At 30.7% G+C, this 19,291-nt stretch overlaps 1 protein-coding gene across 1 annotated transcript in view; it reads right to left on the reverse strand.

The window, feature by feature from the left end:
- LOC105194773 overlaps nucleotides 1–16,871 on the reverse strand; it is a 30,961-nt gene extending 14,090 nt beyond the window's left edge. Inside the window, exon 1 of the mRNA XM_011159868.3 lies at nucleotides 16,160–16,871. Coding sequence (XP_011158170.1) covers nucleotides 16,160–16,200 — 41 coding nt within the window. The 5' untranslated portion in view covers nucleotides 16,201–16,871. The remainder of the gene's footprint in view (nucleotides 1–16,159) is intronic.
- Between the last annotated feature and the right edge of the window lie 2,420 nt (nucleotides 16,872–19,291).

Here is a 19,291-nt window from a genome sequence, read left to right on the forward strand (position 1 = left end):
GTTACTATTATCTACCGGAAAAGTTATGCGCCAACAGCAAAAGTATGGAAAGATCGATCACTTTCGCTGACCGCCAGTGAGATTTTCCGCAATTTGTGTTTCATCGGAAGAATAAAATTAAACTTGATTTTATCGTATCACCGACATCTACCGAGAGAGACTAATTGAAGTTAATGTCAATCCGCGTGTCGATTAACCGATAAAGAAGTATTAAGATTTCTCTCCCTTCATTCAGCGTCACGTCAAGATATTCGCTAAATTGCACGTAAAATTTATTACGACTAGACCAATGCGCGCACGATTCGTTCCTAGGTTTTTCCATCAATATTTAAGAAATGTTAAGTTGTACAAATAAAGCACATTAATATAAATAATGTTATTAATATAAAATTATTTCTGTATATGTGTTTTACTTGTAGAAATATTTCATGTTATTTTTATTAGAATAATATTTTATTTTATTTTCTAAAATTGCTATTTATAATTTTTATAGTGCATATTTTATACAAGTTTTCAGATAATATACAGATGCATACAAATTTCTGTTATCAATCATTATTGTTCATTTAAATTAGTTGATTTAATCTAATATTTTTTGCTCATTGACGTAAATTCAATAACGCATAATGTTAGATCATTCTAAATTCATATTTAATTTACATTTACAAATGAATTCACACATTTGAATTGTATAAAAAATTTGAACTTTGAAATTTGATCATTCTAGATAAGAAATGCGAAATGCGCAACAATAAAATGTCTAAATAAAAGAAAAATAAAATATACATACTATTAATACTGTCAAATTAATCAGCACCAAAATTTTATTTCCAGTGAATTGATAAATTCAAGATCTTAATATCAAGGTTTCAACAATTTTAGGCTTAGATGATTACAGTTAATAGACATCGCAAAGAATTTGCGCGTCTACATACTAATTTTCTGTTATTAATATTCATATCTATTCTTGTTTTCTAACTTATGCATTGCAAAGAATATTTTAAATAAAAAATGTAAAATGCGCAAAACACAACGTTGTCAAATTCATTATTCTAAATTTTATTTATATAAAATAAGAGAATAAAATTAGTCGCACGCTAAATAGGCATTGCAGAGAAGAACAACAATGCTACAATAATTCTAAGTTTCGATTTTACGAGTCTTTTTAAGAACGGAAATATTTGATTATACATATAACATATTTAGAAATTAATGTTCACTAATTGTAAGCGTTTACAAATTCAAATAAACAAAATAAATGAAGGACTAATCACATACACACATTTGCAACTTTTCAAATAATTCTTTAGCATCTTAGTCGAAGTACTTATAACGTAGAAATACTCATTTATTATGAATTACTACGCTTGTCTGCATTTATCTAAATTGTCTGACTTTTTGTTTCGGACTTCTATTTATAAATCACTTGTGCAAAATTTATCATATTATTTCGTATTATCAATTTGATATTACATTGACAACTTTCTCTGTTGCTAATTATAGATTTCATCGGACTAGTGCACGCAAACGTGATCATCCGACTGGTGCGCGTAAACAAGTATTCCCCGTCAGATATTTTTTGCAGTTAAAGAATTAACAATCGACTCCTGAATAGAAGTTTTTTCTAAAGAGCAAAATTTGTGACAAAAATACACGAAGAAAATAAATAGGACATTCGTTAAGATTAAAAAAGACAGACCTTCCAGAAGTATAGACTGTTTAATTTTGTAATTTATCAAATTTTATATGAAAAGTTTTTTTCATTTTACTGCCTGATATTTTAGAAGAATCATGTAATAGTAACATATCACCAAATAACGCGTATAAATTGGTTGACACAAACAAAGCAATATGTACAATAAAAAAAGTAAAGCGCTGCATGAGGAAACCTTATAAATTCACGCGTAGAATAATGGATTAAATGGCCATGTAAAACATGATGTGTTTTGAATAAGTAAACACTTCTTAAGTACATATGCACGGAACGTGTATTGCATTACGCACACTCGGTACATCTGCACTTAAGAAAAGGTTTAAATACCATGTCTAATTATATCGAATAGCTTCTCGTAAAAACTTTCGATTTATTTATTTATTTTAGACGCAAAAATTGCACGCGACAAAATGTATCAATGATCACATAATTAGCTTTTATTGTTTAAATATGAGAACTGTTGTTTCTTTATCAATAATTGAAAATGATAGATATGATATCCTCATAATTTGTTGTATTATATACATTTAATAATAACTAATATATTGATAAATAAAACTATTGAAAAAAAAACTTGTTGAAAAATACGAATTTTCATAAAAGTTAAGTAATAATGTAAAAATATCCAGTTTGATATGAAAGATTTGATTTATAAATCGCGTACACACTAAAAATATGTGTGTGTCTGTAGCAGCATTGTTAGAAAATAATACGATTGCAAACATGTATTAGTATAATACTAGGAAATTAAAATTTATTCTTTCTTTCTCAACAAATCTTAAAAACTCATGTTTATATAATTTTTTCTTATTGTTTCCACAATCCAATATGTCTATCATCAATGTTATAGAAAGAAAAGATTATCTTTTCTTTCTATGATAACATTAATGAAGAGATAATCTTTTTTACTGCGCGGAAAGAACGGTTTTGCTAAAATATTTAAAAATTTAGCCAGATACAGATCTAAAAATAATTTTGTTGGATCAAAATAATTATGTAGAATGCTCAAGAATATGATAAACAATGTTGTAAACAGCAAGTTTCGACATTTTAGCAAACAGTTTTTAGCGTCCATAATTATTTTGTAAGATAGTGTTGGACATTATATGTCCAACAAAATTATTTTTAGATTTGTATCTGTACTTAAATTTTTAGATATATTTCAGCAAATCGTTCTTCCCATGCAGTAAAAAGAAATTCTTTTCTGTTTCTTTTTCATTTTCTATTATACTATAAGATTAATGCTTGACATATTAGATTGTATGGGAATAATTTAAGAAAACATTTAATCGTATAATTATAAACATGAGTTTGTGAGACCACCACAATACAAGAAGAATAAATTATTTTTAGATTTGTATTTAGCTAAATTTTTAGGTATTTTATCAAACTCATTCTTTTTATATGTTATTCAAATACGCGAGTAATTCAAATTCTGGTATACACATCCGTATTTATTGTAAAACTGTTTCTTTCATTTTTGTTTGCAATTTAGCTTTATAATGAACAATTGTTTTCAACGTACATGGCTATCGTTTATCTTAGCTTTATTTAAAATGTATCTTGAAAAAACAATAATTACAATTGTGTAAAAGATGATTAGAGAGAGAGATAACTACATAAATTTACAAAGAGCTAGAAAGTTTTGCTTTGTAAGCTATATTTATAATGTCAAGAAGGCAGAAAATATTCGATTTAAATGCAACGCCTTGCAGAAACAGTAAGCCAGTTAATCTCATTATGACGTCACATAGTTTGCTATCATCCTAACGCAAGTGCAAGATTATCGCTGTATGACTTGTTGTAATTCGGTGCGAGAGATGACGCATATTACGATAAAGAGATGTACAAATACTAACGCGATATAAATACTGTTAAGAAAAGTAATAAATACATTAGGATGGAAAAAGTAATGCCATTCTTTCTCTGGGTAATTATAAATGAAAGGTGTTTTTTTATACGAAACAAAAACTTGCATTTACGTAGAAAACAAAACAATATGACTTTTTTTACCAACCTAATAATGTATTGTTAATTTAAAAAAAAAAAAACTTTTATTGGTACACTGAGAAAAAAAATTCCTAAATTATAATAAATATTTATTCAAACAGTACTAATAAAATATTTACTTACGGTACATAAATATTTATTCTATAAGAATAAAATAATATTTAAATTAGCAGTTTTTGTACTAAATAAATATATATGTACATTTAGTAAACATTTCATTAATACTATTCGAATAAATATTTAATAAAATTTAGTAATTTTTCCCTCAGTGTACGTATTAGTTAATGAAATTGAATAAACAATTCATAAATAATTTTATTGTCATAAAAATATACGCGAACCGATTAGCATAAATTTGTCAAGAGATTTTATAATTTACGTCTTAAAATAAAGTTCTTTAAAGAGATATTGAAATTGCTTTCCTCGTAAAAAAAAATTCCTGTGTATATAACAAATGGCTGCACCTGCTTGATAGGAAACACGACTCCTAGGAATGATTCTGTAAGGCTCGCGTGGCCAGCGCCTATTTCTAGCCGGATAGATTGAGATAGAAATATGATAATGCATGAATCATTGATCCCAAGATATAACTTTACCATTTGGCTTTGTTTCTCTATCGAAAGATCTCGATTTATCCCGCGAATTTTAATCATCGACGTCCGTGTGTTAGTACAAACGACCGTGTAAAAGAACATTCCAGTGAATTTGCGTGTCATCAAATCGAGCCATCCAATGACAAAGGTGACACGTGTTTTTCGTGACAAGCAGTAATGTATTTAACCGCGATGCATGACACCGACCACGAGAGTGCAAGAAAGGAGAAATCGAGCATGCGATTCACGAGTATGTGATGGATCATAGTGCGTGATTACTATGCCAACGACCGATCGAATGTATACAGACAGTATACTAATGATTTTCCAAATGGCTGGATACGGCATGTCATTATCAATTTCGATTCTGTATTTAATTGCTTAAAAGGAACAATTTTGCATGTTAATAAATCGCGGAAGTCACGGTATGAATTATAATTTGCTTCCGGAACGATCCAAATCTTTATTCCAAGTGTAGGAAAAGTAGTAGTCTTAGTAGTCTGAATCGAAAGTTGTTTATCCAATGAATGTTTACACACTTAGGAGGCCATATATGTTTCAATCACAGATAAAAATTCGGAATTTATTAAAATATATGCAGAATGCATATTTCATTCCACAGGAATTTTTTTCAGACGTACACGAAAAGAATTAGCTAGATATATACACATCAGAAAATAATGTCATGTTCGGCCATCCAAGCATGAGAATGTAGCTGTAAACAATTTTAGCAATCGAGTTAAACATCTAATGCTATTTTTTGAATGGTTCAACATAATTATTTTCAAATATGTATTTCAGCAAAATTGTTCTTTCCGTGTTCAATTTTTCGAAAAGATTAGTATGCAAGCTTCATAAATTCCACTTGTATCATGATATATTTTTAGATGCAAAATTTAAATTTCTGCACTTTTCAACTTAAACTCAAATTTTAAAAATGATGGTATGAATGAATCTAATGACGTATCGACACGTCTATTAAGATGACACAGCCACTTCAGCATATTCAAATCCGATTTAAATAAAAATTATACAATTGCTATTTTTTTACAATAATTGCTTTATTCCTTACTTTTTTGCTTCAATCGATTTGTAAAAAAACAATAGCCGTCTTAGCTTAAGATTAAAGTTATCACAATCATGAAAGAAAAGAAACAGAAAATAAAAAACGGATTTTTGTAGTGCTATTTTTTGCTAATACTTAACTGCTTTATATTCTCGATTTTCTTGCTCCAAGGTTGATTCGTAAAAAAATAATGGTTGTGCTAACTTTAGTCTTAAAGTAGCACAATTACTGCGATTTGCAAATCGGCTAAAATAATAAAATCGGTAATAGAATAATTAATTAACAAAAAATAGCGCTAAAAAATACGTATTTGTTTTTTTTAATTTCCTTTTTTTTCACGGCTATGCTAACTTTAATCTTAAATTAGCACAGCCATTGTTCTTTGTAAATCTACTACAACAAAAAATTGGGAACAGAGCAATTAGCAAAAAAATATCATTTAATTTTTATGTAAGTCGCATTCAAGTATGCTGAAGTAGCTGCGCTAGCTTAACAGACGTAATATGGACATTTTAAAACGTGTAATAAATTGGATTACTGCGAAATCGATCATCAGAAAGTTCCTCGTAAGATCGGGTTTTATCGCAAAAAATTATAATTGCGTAATTACATTTTTAAAAGTAATATTTACGTAGCTCGAAACGATTAATGATTAGAGATGGAAATTGAGCAAAAAGCGTGGCAAACACATATATTGCTAATTACTTAAAAATGTTCCTTAATGTATTTATAATTATATATAACTATGTGAATGTATATAATTATATAAATTATGGCAAATGTAAGTTTTCTTTAATGCATTCTAGTTATTCTTGTCACAAGTGGTATAAGAAAACACAATTTTACACAGCAAATAATAAAATTTCCATTGAAATGCCATCAGATATTAATTATGTACTGCCAATATATTATTATACTTAATTATTAAATTCTGTATAATCATTATATAAAATATAATATATAATCAAAACAACTAATTACTCGAGAAGTTTACAATATTGATTGCGCGAAAAATTCCATGCAGTACAAGAAAACAAGTCTCTTAATGTTTTATATCAATTATAGCGAAAACAATATAAAGAAATGTAAAGAATCATAAAAACTTGTACTTTGTAATTCGTACTTCGTTCTTGTTAATACCTTGTTTGCCAATTTATATATATATGTGTGTGTGTGTGTGTGTGTGTGTGTGTGTGTGTGTGTGTGTGTGTGTGTGTGTGTGTGTGTGTGTGTGTGTGTATTTATGTATGTATAATCATATTTATAACAATACATAATCTAAATGACTCAATTCTCGTATCGTTGGTAAAATTTGCGCGGAATAATTTTAAAAACGTGATACAATCGAAATCGACGAGAATAATTCCATCCGTCTCAAAACACATACAAAATAAAAGACTAAGTTATTTTTACATAACGACTCGTTTTTTTCAGAAAATCGAATTAAAGAATTAAAAAGCTTCTTTGTGCTTTTTAAGCTCAAAAAATCTTCACGTTTTTACCTGTACTTGCGATTTATAAAAAATTATTAAGTTTGCTTCAACTATTAATGTATAAACAGAAAATGAGATATATTCCATTAAAAATAGAAAACAATTTAAAAAATTATTTAATGGACGAAGTAAAATTAAGGCTGGCATTCATAGGCATAAGTAATTTCTGTCTTGATTGAAAACGTAATTAATGACAGATTTATTTATAAATTCATTTATTTCTTTTTCCTTCAATCGAAGATTGAAAATTATTTATGACTGTCTATGAATAGCGGCCTTAAGTATGCGTAAATAACTGAGATCAGTTTTACATTTCCTCAAGAGTACTCTTCTGCGTGCTCGTCTAAAAAAATAAAAAAAAATAAAAAAAATGCAGTCGCGGAAACTTTCTCAATCACACGATCCCTGCATGATTCGTGATATACAGAAAGAAATGCTCCTTTAATCTGCCACGCACAATTACACGCCTCGCTGACGAGCATTCCAAACAAACTATCGCTCTCGGTACTTCTATCAGGTCGGCGAACTGTCTCGCCGGGATAACCTTCTGACGCTCATAAAGTATCAGCATTTAAAAGCAATTAGTCACAGTCGTAACTTTTATGATCGATACATGCGACGCTCACGTGACGGACATGCATCGCTCGAACGATTTCATGAGTGGTACTCGCATTAATAATGATATCGGTTATCGCGTTATCGAACGATTAATCAAGCGTGGCACGTGTCGCTCTCTGTACAGATCGTCCATCCTGCCGATCGTGAATGATACTAGCGTTTCGTGGATTCGGATAAAAACAGTTTCTCATACGCCTTTCCCATTGTCTCGCGCCTCGCGATTTACTGTACTCACGGCCGGTGTGCAAATGTGATAATAATTGTAAGATGCAATCCCGAGTAATTGCAAAACATATACTCAAATGATGTACCGTTATTCTTGCATAAACACTTTTCACAATCCAGTTAACGTCAATTCGGCTATCACGAAATGGGAACAAAAACATATGTATCACTTTCTCGTAGCGTGTTTTCGATTAAGTAAGAGGACCTTTGAGTTCCTTCTGATAAGATACGCTTTACAAGAAATGAAAATGTATCATCTATCTTTCGATAAGTGCCCCAATAAATATTTACGCGTATGCACAATCTGAGAATCAGAAAGTATTTATAAAATTCTTGGCAATTCGTTATTGCGTGCTTGCAAAAATTGCACGAATGTAAACATAAAGTGAAGTAAGTATGTGACATCAAAATCTATATTGATTGATTTTTCATAAATATTTATTTGTGTGATTTTTTTAAATATTACCCTAATACACGTCAAAAGAAAGTAAAAGTAGTACTAAAATAGTTTTATTTATTCGTATGTCTGTGCAGTTGTGAAATTGCTATTCTTTTAAACGGAAGTGTTTACCTTCATTTGTATATGACCTTCATTTCCATTCAAATTCAATTTTGTTTGGTGACAGAAAAACACGATAAAAAGATCCGCTCATTTTGTGACTAGGTCACATGTAGTGTTTTTAATAATTAAAAGAAGACGCAAATATTTAAAAGGTAAAAAGAGATTTTTTGTTAATCATACAATTTACACTTAACATTTCACAGTTGCCCGAAATATTTTAAAATATTATATGCAAATATTACGTGCAATAGAGACGTGTTTTTTGACAGGTGTACTTTCCGTAAGCGAGGAATTCAGATACTATTTTATAGTAAACTTTAATCCCGTAACTAAACATAAAGGAATAAAAGGCGCTTTGTTCTTTCACGCTCTATTGTAGAAGCATCACATATTGGTTTACCTTCTTCTTGTCGATGCGCTTGCTTTTTACGCCGTTTACGCACCATCTTATAATGGACGTAATCGGAAAAAAAGTAAAGATTGGACTTTGATCCCTGTAATAAAACACGTAAAGAACATAAAAATCACGCAACAACTTATGTATCGACAAAAGTGCCTCTCTTCATAGGAACGTTTGCATTATATAACAAGCGTAATTTGTGCAAACGAATCGTCTAGAAGTGATTTTGCAGCGTAATAAATAAAACGTGAAAGGACGGTTTCTCTTCATTGTATATTTACCATCGTTTTTCTTTTTAATTAAAACTCTATTCTAAAATTGCTAAAAAAATTAATTGAAAAATTTATAAAAAAAAATGATAGAACAAAAGAAAAAAAGCAAGAATCGAACAAAAATTATTGATATATATATATATATATATATATATATATATCTGTGTATAAGTTTTTTATGTTAAAAAAATATCGGACATTCTTATTTATTAATATTTGCATCAGCGAGTAACAAAAAACAGTCTTTACAATCTTCTATCTAAAACTTATGTGAAAATATATAATTAATTTCCTCGTCAATGACATAAATTTATCAATTTAGATATTTGTTTCGAAATATTTTTCAAGAAGTGCTCCGTTTAAAGTCACTTTCAATAATACGCAAAAATGAAATTGCGTAAGATTTTTTATGACAAGAGCAAAGTGCAATTACATATTTAATTTTTATCAAATTTTGTTGAGATTAACCCAATCGATTCGATGCAGTTAGAAAATTTTAATTATATTTGAGAATTCCGTAAAGCGGTAATTATAATCACAAAGGGTTTAGTAATAATGCTTTTTACTAATTTATATAATTATTAATTTTATATAGCTAATATAAAATAATTTATTTTTAAACTTGGGAAATATTTTTTAAATCAACAAAATGATAGATATTAATATATTTACTTGAACATAGAAAATTTTTCCAGTGCAATTCGAGTCTTACGTAATTAATTTGATGGTCAAATAAAATCATTTTCAAATGTGTATCCAGCTGAATTTTTAAATACTTTAGTAATTAAACTCCTTTTCGTGATGTAACTGTGTATGTACATTGCGAAATTATGTTCGTTAAAACTTAATGTTACACATTCGCTGGTTTAATTAAACTTTTTTTAAGTCATTCATCGCCTCTGAAGCGTTACAATAATAAAAATGATGAAATTTTTATCAATTAACGTCATTGACGTTGATCGTCGTACGATGGGAAACCAAAATCGCGTGTGGGCGTTACGACAAGTGCACGATAACGACTTCGTAGTTGGCGTGTTACGACATCGGTATTTCAAGTTCACCAAACAGATGATTATTTAACCTTTCTAAAGCTGACTTGAAGCTGAATGGAACCTTTAGAATCGCCTTGGAGAAATCTGACATTCAAAACGGACGAAAAATTGCTTCCACTCTCCCATTAACGCGGGATAACAAATAATAAGCATTTATGATAAGTATCTACGTTAATAGTTTTTGCAATTACAGTGAATAAAGAAAAAAAATCAGTATTTAGTCGATTCATTCACAACGTTGAAAAGTATTTAATTCATTCCCTACATGCGTTCCAAAATTATTAAAGAACATATCTATTTCCTGTCACATCAATAGGATGAACAAAGAAAAGTGAGAAGTGTGATGTTTTTGATCAAACATGGCAAAATTTATAAAAGTGACATTTAATGCAAATAAAAATGCAAATTAAATTTGTTCACATTCTCAAAGCATTTAATTTAGCAGCAATTTTAATTTAGTAGCTACATAATTATTTGCAATTTTATTTGCAAAAAAAACATTTATTTGCATTTTTGTGTATATCAGGTGACAAAAAATAAAGCGATTCATAAAAACATTTTGATATTTGGGAAATACTGAATTATTTGAATTGTATATAATAATTTGCAAAGTTGTTCTACATAATAAAAATCTTCTTTTATCCTTTGGTAAATGCACGTAAAATATTTCAAGAATTATAATTCTGTGAACTCCTATTGTATTTACAATATAACTTTTGTCGATTCGTAACAACAGCAAATGAAAGCAATGATACTCCGTGCTAAATATACATGAAAATACATCTGCTATCTATAAGCCTAAAATTTTTACGTTCGTTAAAACTGTAAAAAACAAAAATAATTCACAAGTACGAGAATACAAACTAATAGTTTATTTCGTAATTTATAATATATAATCATGTATTGGGAACAAAAAGATTAACATAAATTGAATATAGATTAAAAATGCGAATTAAATATGCTAAGGGGCGTGTGCATGCATAAAAATCTGTAAGATTTGAATTACAAAATATATTATAGATCAATTTTCCTATACATGCATCCGATATAATTGTTATTGCAAGCTGCGAAACGCATCTCTTCTTCCTAAAAGATTATTTGATACAAATAAGAAAAAGTCGACTAGAAATGTAAATCGTTCTCCCAGCATTATACAATTATCAACAATGTACACGTGTACATATATTTAAATATATATATTTTATACATATATTTAAATATATGTACACGTGTACATTATTGATAATTGTATAATGCTGGGAGAACGATTTACATTTCTAGTCGACTTTTTCTTATTTGTATCAAATAATCTTTTAGGAAGAAGAGATGCGTTTAAATATATTAAAAACATGTTTTAAATAACTTTTCAATAAATTTTAAGATAACATCGTTGCCTAATGTTTCTGATAAAATCCAGAGACAATAAGAGACTTGTATACGGATATATTTGATTTCTGTAAACTCTTACATATATTGGTTTTTATGAAGCTATTGAGTAAAATTTTATCACGTAGTTATTATGTAATAGGTAAAAGACTACAATGTCGACGAATGCTATCAAATTATCATAAACATCCTGCTCACGGTATTATCACGTGCAATAATGTGTAATCAAGAAAAGAAAACTTTGACCAGACTCTTTACCGCTAATTGCGCATTAATGTAACTGGCTTTAATCGATGAATAAGTATTTCTGACAAAAGCTAAATGACTTGCACTTGTCGTAACAAATTTATGTGTGTTCGAGGCATTATTTGGTTTCGCTATTACAAGATTTCGCAGTGGCGGCAAGTCGCGGCAATGGTGTCACGGGTAAAGTCACAGCTAATGCCAGACTTTCTACAGACGATGGCCAAGACCGAAAGGCGGGACGTGCTTCGCGTAAAATTGCGCCGGCGGTTCTTTCCAAATTCACTCCTCCGAGTGCTACTTTGCGCCTCGATGCGCACGTGACCGCTTCTTTTGCTAACTGGTCCTTTCGTATCCAATTTTTTTTATAAATGCCTCCTAATCATATGCATGAGAAACTGTTTTAAATAACAAAATTGTAGAATATATACATATGTGAATGCGAGTGTTTTAATGTATATGTGGATGTACAATGATTCATTTTTTTTTAATTCTTGCAACTTTCCCTATTTTAAAAATTTTTTTTTACTTTGACGCAGCAAATGTATTTTCCTAAAGATATAAAAAGATATAAATATGTATATGTAAGATACATAAATGTGTGTGTGTGTGTGTGTGTGTGTGTGTGTGTATCTTACATATGCATATTTATATCTTTTTATATTTTTAGGAAAATACATTTGCTGCGTCAAATATATATAATACATATACATACATATAGATACATATAGATACGTATACATAGACATAAATACTTAAAATAAATATTTATATCTATGAAAATATTTAAGATAAATATTTACGTTTACTGCATCAAAATTAAAAACATTTAAATTAAGAGAATATGTTTGTATATGTATATATAATTCAGAAAAATTTTTTAAATTATAAATATCTCGATATTATTGAAAAAGAATTAACTCTAGCTCAACTCAATCAAATAGTCATTCAAAACCGAGGGGGAATTCACAACCCAAAATTTTGTACACCAATGCCGATTTTTGGCATTGCTGTAAAACACTGCCGACATTTTTGTACATTGCCGACAATGCTTATTGTTAGTCAATGCCTACAATGCCGTCAATCCTATATTAAAATTAAGGCAATGCCATGCAATTATGAACACTACCGCGTGCCCATTATCATACGCCAATGCCTGCACAAGAATTCTAAAGCTTTCCCGAAGTATTCTACACAATTATACAAAAAACTTCCAAAAATTTTATTTACGAACTGTATCTATACATTTTAATGTAATTACACATTATTATGTGCTGTCTTATGCATATAACTTCAAACAATGGAACACTAAAAATAATAATAAAAATAATCAAAATAATGACCTTGATATTGTATTTGTTTGTAATCAAAATAAATTTTAAACATTCTTCTTTAAAAATTCTATACATTTTACTGTAATTGCACATTATTATGTGATGTCTTATGCATAGGTATACCTAACTTCAAACAATAGAATACTAAAAATAACAATGTCTGTTAAGTTAGCACCCCCACCACAAAAAATCGAAACGCCACTTATGCCAAAATTAAGTGCTTTTTATGTGCTAATTATGTACCCTATTTGAAATTTTTGTGCTCGAGCGGTTTAGCAGGAAAATGAGATTGAAGGTGGGGGTGCCAGCTTAACGTTAAGCCAGCACCAACTCATATAAATAATTAATAAAATAAAAAAATAAATACACTAGAATTAAGTGCTTTTTATGTGCTTTCCAACGATATATAAATAAATGTTCGTACTCAATCTCTTTGACCAGAAAATCGTCCCGAAAGTACGAATACACATTAACGGTACAAGAGTAAAGTACCAGAAAGAAAGCAATTCTGAAACTGATTATAGGCTTAAAATATTCTCCTATTTATGTGCTTTCGAAATATGCAAGACCAGATTTTTGTGCTCAACCACGTGATCGAAAAACCGACCCTGAAGTGAGCACCCCACCGTTCAGGTACAAGAGTAAACTACCAGAAAGAAAGCAATTATGAAATTGATTATAGGCTTAAAATATTCTTTTATTTATGTACTTTCGGAATATGCAAGAAAAAATTTTTGTGCTCAATCCCATGATCGAAAAACCGACTCTGAAGTGAGCTCACCACTCCCCAACCACTGACGACAATGCCGTCAATATTATAGGTCACTGCTTACTTTTTTCGGCAGTCCACTGCCGAAATTTTGTACACCAATGCCGGCTGTGAATTTCCCCTCGTTCAAAACAAAACATAGTAAAAATCTCGACATGTAAATTATAATATTGTAAAAAATTGTTATGAGTATATTATACAATTTTTTATATATATATATATCAATTATTTATATAAAAATTATATATTAATATATTATAATTATAAGCACATAACTAATGTGTTATTCCATGCCTTAAAATTAATAATAAGAGATATATGTATTATCTTCAGTTTTTTTTGCTATATAAAATTGCATCACCTACAATCTTCGGATATAAACAAAGACGCACGAACCAAGTCATATAGCTTGAAAAAAATCGATAAAAGCTAGAAAGCACCTACATAATATTTATATCATAAAATTTTGCGCGATATCTCTTTATAATGAAAAAAATAATACACATACATCATTTTCTTCAAGAACTTTCTAGAGACATTAATTATGCATTAAGCGTCTTATCAAAAATATATTTTAAATATCATTTTGTTTGATATTATTACATATGTAATATGTATTATAATATTTAAAATTAAAAAAAATAATATTTAATGTATATTAAATATAAAAACATTAAATATATAATATATAATAATATCTATTGTAATAAATATAATATATTGTATATTTGATGTTTTAATACTTAATACATATTATAAAAATTAATATAATACATATTAATTTTTTGAAATATTAAATATTAATATACATTATTAAAAATAACTCCGAGTTGAGCATTTCTAGCATAAATTAAATATTTTAATTAATAAATATGATTGTGGAATTTATTATTCGTTGCCACATAAGTTTCACCGAAAAAATTTTGAGAAGAAACATTCTTGTTTACTGTTGCCTGACTCTTAAAAATGCAAATGTAAATACTTACGAAATAATCTTAAAAGATTGGACACGTGATTTTTCAGCGCGAAAAATATGTGATGACTTATCCATACAGATTACAGATTATACAGATAAATTTCACGCTACGTGAAACCAGTTACCTTTCAAACAACTGGTTCTATATCATCTTTGCCCAGATAAGTAAATGAGTATTCATTTTGAATGTACTTGGCTCGTTAAATCTCAATTAAAGTTCCATATTCCATAATGTAATATTGTGTGCGTAAAAAGCATGTTTATAATAAAAATAATTATTATAAATTGTATTACAAATAATTATCTATAATTTAATATATAATAATAATAAGTTAATTTAAATTATAATTATAATTAGGTGCTCCGTTAAATTATAATTACAATTAAAAATACTTATTCATCCCGTACTTTTTTAAATCGTTCACACATGTGCTATTCGTGAAAATGTCAAAATTTGAGTACGAATACAGACATGGTGATTAGGCAATATTTAAACCGGAACTGAAAGTTATTAATGACGACGCCAATATACACTGTGCATAATTACACAGTTACGGGCGTATATAAGCCGTTCGACATGGCGTGTACATACCGTGTACTCCATACGAGCTACAGTTTCAACATTCGTCACATTTTGCAACCCGCGCGGCTGGTTACAAGTTACAAAGCTAGTTCTCCGAGAAGGCGGACCGCGAAGAGCGTGTGTACACGAAATACACGTTTTACCGCCTCCAAGACATCTCGGTTTTTGCAAGGAGAGCTGTCCCAATAACCCCGTCCTTTCATCGCGGCGTCGTCGTCGTCGTCGCCGTCGTCGTCGCGCAATGAATTCCGACCCGTTGCTCATGAGGAAAGTATCTAATACAAAAATAAATACTACGTGCACGGAAGCGTTGCGTAAAGCATACCACGCTACGACGGGAACCACGTTCTCCACTCGACAAAAAAAAAGAAAAAAGAAAGAAAAGAAAAGAAGCGTAACGCCGCTCCCGTGCTACCGTTTCAATGCATTCCTCGAATGCACGCGAGAATTGGATCTCGCGATGCATTTAGCATCATTCGTCAAAGGACTGCGCGGATTGTCTCGTCGCGGAAAAAAGGTTCAGGCCCGCCGCCATACGTGGCCGGGATTACAACGTTCGAGCGCGATTTCATCTAGTTCGCCCCGACCATATTGCTCAAAGGTTGGCCAACTCCGTTGACAATCCGCGCGAAATATATTATATATCAACGAAAACAAAATTTTTGAGACTCGCTGCTCTCATGCTGCGGCATTCGCGGCAAGTTGTCGGCGCTCGGCACGAAAATGCGGCCGCGCGTCGACTTCTTGCCGGACGATGCGGCGCTCGACAAAAAAGAGAGAGAGAGAGAGGGAGCGAAAGACTCGACGGGAATACCCGTCGCGAGGAGTAGGCTGTATTAAAACGGGGAAACCCCGCAACGTACCTGGCAGGAGGATCAACGTTCGACATGTCCCCGTAGTTCATCCTGTCGACGTTGGCCGTGATTTTGCGAGTGCACGCGCACCTGGCTGTTGCCGCGAGGTGTGTACGCGTGTGCGTGTGCGTGCGTGTGAGAGAGACAGAGGTAGAGAAAAAATGAGAGAGAGGAAACGGTCGCGTGCTAGAACTCGGAGCTCGGAGATATGACGGATCGTCCCAGTAGCCGGGAAAGGAGCAGAGACAAGTCGCTCGCGACTCCGTCGCGTTCGTGTGTATGTGACTTCTCGCGTGAGAAAGACGCTCCTGGATGCCGCTTCTCGCTCTGAATCAACGCCGCGCGAAGGTGGACGGTGAGCGTGGTAGCGGCACGCTTATACAGGGCATCGCCGGATCGGAACTGGCAGGAACTGCAGCGGGCAGCGGAGCGTACCTCTCGCCCCTCCCACTCGAGTTTTTCTTCCTCTCACTCTTTCATCAGATCGCGAGACGTTCGCACGTCAGGTCCGACGAACTCTGACAAGACCCGCGCGGATCCTTATCACGCCGGTCAACGAGACGGACGATGCACGCACACATGCACACACACACACACACACATACACATATACGAACACACACGTACACACGACGGAGCTCACGCCCGCTCCCGGCTCGAGATGGATCACGCAACCGAGCGGTGACAACGCTGGTGATCACCGCACCGCACCGCACCGAGCCACAGCCAAGCCGAACGAGCCGCGCGCCGCGCCGCGCGCTAGCAGCTGGCCGTCATCCCCACCAGCACACCCGTGTCGGACCACAATCCGCGAACGTGATTGGTTGCCGTGAACCACGCGAGCTCCTCGTTTCCTCTCCGTCGGCATCGACGCGCGGCTCCTCTCCTTTTTCCGCGTACAGCTCGATTCATGACGTACTATCAGTGGATGCGGGACGCGGCGATCGTCGTTTAAACGGATTCACGTTAGACCGACGCGACGGAACGATATCTATCTTGTAATTGATATATTGATATTTTCCGCGCTGTCCGTTATCGACGCAAGCCAAACTCAGCTGCCAAAGTAACGATCGATATCAGCATAATTCCAATATATAATATGTATTATATGTATATGATATATACATTAAATCGTCCGTGCATTATTAAAATATTTGTATAATATTAATGTATAATATTAATAATTAAATCGCTTATATTTAATATTAATTCTATTGTCAATTATATATTATACAAAATAGTAAAAATTTAATTCTTTTAATACAAAATTTTATTCCTTCCATTGAATCCTGAAAAGATAAAATTGCTTAAAGAATAATGAAAAAACAGAAAAAAAAAGCAAAACAAACAAGTTTAACGCCGAGTGTTTTTAGGTTGGATTCGTAAACATAAATAATTTCCAATCTTTGTTAGATAAAAATAAATGAATAAATCTAAATTACACTTTTAATCAAAGATTAAAAATTATTTACGATTATGAATATTAATCTAAGAATGCAATTGGGGAATTTTTTGATATAAAATTGAGAATTTTTCCAAGTAAAAAAATTTTAGGAAATGGACAAAATAAAATTTTTATATTAGAAAAATTAACTTTTTATTATCTTTTAATAAATTTATATATAATTGATATTAAATACAAGCAATTTAATTATTAATATTATATATATACATTTTAAAAGTCGATAAAAATTTATTTTTTTAACATAAAATTTTATATTCTTTCCATTGCCTGAAATCTTAATCACTTGGAAAAATTCTCTCTCACTTTTGTAACAAAAAATTGCGCATTTGCATTTTTTTGTTTTTATTTTGTTCCTTTTTCCCGCGTTTCTCCAATTATTTTTTAATAATAAAAAACTGCTAAATAATTACTTTCATATTCAATATTATTAATTCGTTTTATTTAATATTAGATTCATTTACGCTAAATCGTTTGCTATTAAATCAATCCGATACTTATATCTATAGCTTATTAAATAGTACAAATCAGGATACCATATATTTCAAGATATCTACAAGATTATTTACGCATTACTGTTATTACACGAATTCTTTTCGTGTAGACAACATAAGCAATGTAAATTATTATAAATTGGATAAAACAATAGAGAAAAATAATGAAGATTTAAAAATTGTTAATATCTGATTTTTGCATTGATAAAACAAAAACGAGTTTAACTAGTAACTAGATAAAAAGTTAAACCTAAAAGTTTTTCAAATACATAAACTTTAATCTGTTAACTTTCTTCCTAAGTTAAAAATTAATCTATATAAAACAAAAAATTATAAAAGAAAAAGTACATTCCTAAAAGAACAATATTTCTTTGTTATTTCATATAAATTTAATTTTACAAATAAAATACAAAATTTGTTTGTTGCTTCATATTATAATTGTTTTGAATAATCTAACTTTAAAAACTTACGAATTTCTAATTTAATATGAATAATGCTATTCAAAATAACTTTTAATTAAGCTTAAGGTTTTTAATTAGTCAGTTTTTGTTCATATAACTTTTAACGTAACTAAATTAATTTTATTAGCCATTAACTTTAACTTAATATTCCAATCCAACAGATTATTTATGAATTACGCATAACCGATCAATTTTAACATAAATACCCCATATAGCATAGAATATTTCAAAAATATTGAAACATTTGAGTTGCAAGAAAATTACAATGAATATTCTGTATTCTATATGGGTGAATTGGCCAATTTTCTTTGCTGACTGCTACAAATATAGCGTAATATTAGCAAATACGCCATCGAGCACAACTGCGCTGTTTTTGTCACGAAACACGAAGATGTTCCCGTGCAGAACATTTTAGCAGTATTGCAGCAACGTTCTTACAACATAGCTGAAATATTTTAATGTTGCTGCAATGTTGCAGAATTATTTTGTTGCTGTACGAGTTACGTGCGATATATATATATATATATATATATATATATATATATATATATATATATATACATACTAAACTGATGCCTATCGAATCGATCGTAGACGACACATATAATTAGCAATAGTAATTTTAGAAACAAATTTGACATTGATTTGGCAATGCAACAACATATACTATATCTTATATTATTGATCCCTTTCTTCAATAGATAATCCACTATAGAGCGTTTCA

Source organism: Solenopsis invicta, chromosome 1 (assembly GCF_016802725.1).
Source record: "Solenopsis invicta isolate M01_SB chromosome 1, UNIL_Sinv_3.0, whole genome shotgun sequence".
In the NCBI taxonomy this organism is placed as follows: Eukaryota; Metazoa; Arthropoda; class Insecta; order Hymenoptera; family Formicidae; genus Solenopsis; species Solenopsis invicta.